Source organism: Tupaia chinensis, unplaced genomic scaffold, assembly GCF_000334495.1.
Source record: "Tupaia chinensis unplaced genomic scaffold, TupChi_1.0 Scaffold000165_2, whole genome shotgun sequence".
Taxonomy (NCBI): domain Eukaryota; kingdom Metazoa; phylum Chordata; class Mammalia; order Scandentia; family Tupaiidae; genus Tupaia; species Tupaia belangeri.
The window spans coordinates 2,932,040-2,935,028 of record NW_006159640.1 but is presented as its reverse complement, the minus strand read 5'-3'; the positions used below and the strand labels follow the sequence as shown (position 1 = coordinate 2,935,028).

The 2,989-nt window shown below is 53.0% G+C and overlaps 1 protein-coding gene across 11 annotated transcripts in view; it reads left to right on the top strand.

Annotated features, from left to right (window-relative positions):
- Positions 1 to 2,989, top strand: part of MROH7 (maestro heat like repeat family member 7) — a 59,392-nt gene that overhangs the window by 15,402 nt on the left and 41,001 nt on the right. For 10 of the 11 annotated variants that reach the window (XM_027770890.1, XM_027770892.1, XM_027770897.1 and 7 more), the window contains one exon: positions 1,708 to 1,787. In XM_027770890.1, the coding sequence (XP_027626691.1) occupies positions 1,708 to 1,787 (80 nt within the window). The remainder of the gene's footprint in view (positions 1 to 1,707; positions 1,788 to 2,989) is intronic. The other variant, XM_014586903.1, reaches the window with a different exon arrangement.

The window sequence follows — 2,989 nt, the reverse complement described above, 5'->3', positions numbered from 1 at the left end:
CCCAGACCCGGTGGCTTAAAACTCACGCCAGGCACGTGTGCGTGCGTGCCCAAGATCCCGAGAGGAGATTGGAGGAGAAGGGATTGTGGCGTGACCATCCCCCCTGGGGGGTGATTTCTCGTTTTCTGTCTCTCTGTCTCTCTCTGTCTGTCTGGCAAGCGCACGCACACTATAGCGAAAATCTCTCCAAAACAAACAAACAAACAAACAAACAAAAAACAACAACAAACAACAAAAGAAAAGATCCCAGTGACCTTCACTTCCCTCAGAAGGAGAGAGACCTCTCCCGAGCCTCTCTCATTGATGTTCTTCTCAAACCCCTTAAATAAAGGGCTCAGCCAGCCCCGTAGCCTAAGTGATTAATGGAGGTGATTGTGGTTCAAGCTCCTGTCTGCAGTAGCTTGGGAAACCCACCAGGCCCAGTGTGTGTGCCCAGGGTCCCGACAGGACGGAGAAGTAGAGGAGAGGGGATAGTGGTGTGGTCATGGCCTATTGGAGGCTGCTCTCCTCCCTGCCCTGGCCTTTGTCTCTCCCTAGCAGGCACGTGTGTCATCTGGCAACTAAAAGAAAGAAGGAGAGAAAGGGATCTGTTGCCCCAGCTCCGTTAAGTGCCCATCCCTGGACCATCACTGTGGCCAATGGCATGGGACTCTCTTATTGGCCAAGCTTGGGTTCCAAGCCCACCCCTATGTGAAGAGGGGGGTTGGGTGAGGCTTGTGGAATTCACCTTCATTTAGCTAATGTGGAATGGGTATCCATAAGAAAGGCAGGACTCTCCCCAAAAGCAAGGTGAGGAGATTTGGGAGGACAAAATCTGCGGATTCCTACCTGTGGCAAGCGTTTAGTCGGGAACTGCTGAAAGAATTGACTAGGATGGAGAACACGAGGACCACGGCGGGCTCTTGCTTAGCCTGAAGGTCTGGATGTCTCTGAGGCGTGACAGGCAAGCAGAGTAGGCTGTCTTGGCAGGGCAGACAGATTCGGCAGGTATGGCCACGCCGGCAGGAATGTAGCAGCTGCAGGACTGGCAGAGAGCCCATGGGGTAGACTGGACGAGCAGGTGGGTGTGAAGAAGGGGTGCCTTGGCAGCAAAAACAGATGCACCAGGGGAGCTGCCCAGGTAGAGGGAACTGGCCCTGGTGGGGAGCTGCCTCAGGGCTGGAGGGCAGCCAGGGTGACCAGAGCATAGTGAGTGGAGAGAGAGTGGTCAGAGAAGGGTTGGCCAGGCAGGGCCTCAAGAGCCCCAGCAAAGATGCCAGGTTTGTGCTAAAAAATAATGGGGTGTCACTGAAGGACTTTTCGGGCGAGGGAGGTGACTTGAGCTGATTAAGATTTTTTTTTAATTTATTTATTTAGAGCAATTTTTGCTATAGGGTGTCTGCACTCTATACAGAAAGAAAGAAAGTGAGAAATCACCTCCTGGGGGGATGGCCACACCGCAATGCCTTCTCCATTCTCCACTTGGGATTTTGGGCATGCACACATACCCCAGTGTAAGTTTCAAGCCAACAGGTCTGGGACTCGAACTGTGGTTGACCACATGGGAGTATAGCGCTGTAACCACCATGCTGCCTGCTGGCCCTGATCTATACTTTTTAAAGCTTGGTCTGGCTGCTGGGGAGAACGAATTGGAGGGGTGGTGGGATCGTGACACCCCAGCTATGTGGTATCTTGATCCTCCCTCTTCTCTTCTCATTGAAACTTGAGATGCAGGAGCCTTTGATGAAGTGACCTCATGCCTGGTGAAGGTGACAGAGAAGAAGGAAGATGGCCACCACACGGGTCTGGTATGCCCCTGTCACCCTGGCTGACTCCCGCAATGTGCCCCAGCCGCTGTGCCTGGCTCCTCTGCCGGCTCTTCTCCCCTCCTCACACTCAGCACCGTCTGAGGCACTGGTGCTGCGCTTACTCTAAGTCTGATCTCTCCTCGGCTTTCCGCAGGAACGTGTCCCCCAGAACCTGGAGGTTTTTGTCTGTCTTATTCACTGCTGTGTCCTACTGTCTAGAGCAGTGCCTGGGACACAAAAGGTTTTTAAAAGGTTTTTAAGCAACTGAATGAATTGTGGGAGTGGCCCTGGAGGGGAAAGAATGGCCTTTTCCAGGACACAGACTCAACAGGGGTCTGGGCCAAGCAGTGAGCCTCGGGTGGCCAGAGAAGGCCAACCCAGCAGGAGCACAGCAGCTGCAGGACTTGGTGAGGGCCTGTGGGGCCCTGGAGGTGCCGGTGGGCGTGAGCATGACACACAAAATGCAGGCAAGACATTCGCTGATGGAGTCTGGAGGCAGGGGACCTACCCAGGCCAGGATGCGTGGGAGGGAGGGCCTGGGCAGCGAGGGGCAGGGGACAGGGAGAGGGGACAGGACTCAGACGAGCCTGCAGCTGGAGGGCATTTGTCCTCATTCCCCGAATTCTCAGTCACCCACCTTGCTCCTGCCACGCTGGCCTTTTCTGTTTCTCACAGGATACCAGACCCTTCCTGCTTCAGGGCTTTTGCACTTGTTCCCTTTGCCAAGAAGGTTCTTTTCATCTGTAAAATGGCTCCATAAAGATGAAGCCTACGTCTGAAAATGTGCGCGCAGTACTGAGCGTGGTGCCTGCACGGAGGAGGTGCATTACTGCTGCAATTCAGCACTTTTTGTTGAGCTCCTACTATGTGCTAGGCACTGTTTCAAGCACTAGTATATGACAGTGACCTGATTTTTTAAGTTATTTATTTAGGGACCAGCAGATGGCGTAATGGCTGGGTCGCTGGACTCCTATGTAGTTGACAGTGGTTCGAGTCCCGGACCCAGTGGCTTAAACTCATGCCAGGCATGCCCAAGATCCTGAGAGGAGAATGGAGGAGAAGGGATTGCGTTGTGGCCAATCCCCACTAGGGGCTGATTTCTCGCTTTCTGTCTCTGTCTTTCTGGAGAGTGCAAGTCCTCTATAGCAAAACACTTCTCAAAAAAAAAAGTTATTTATGTGATTTTATTCATTATTATTATT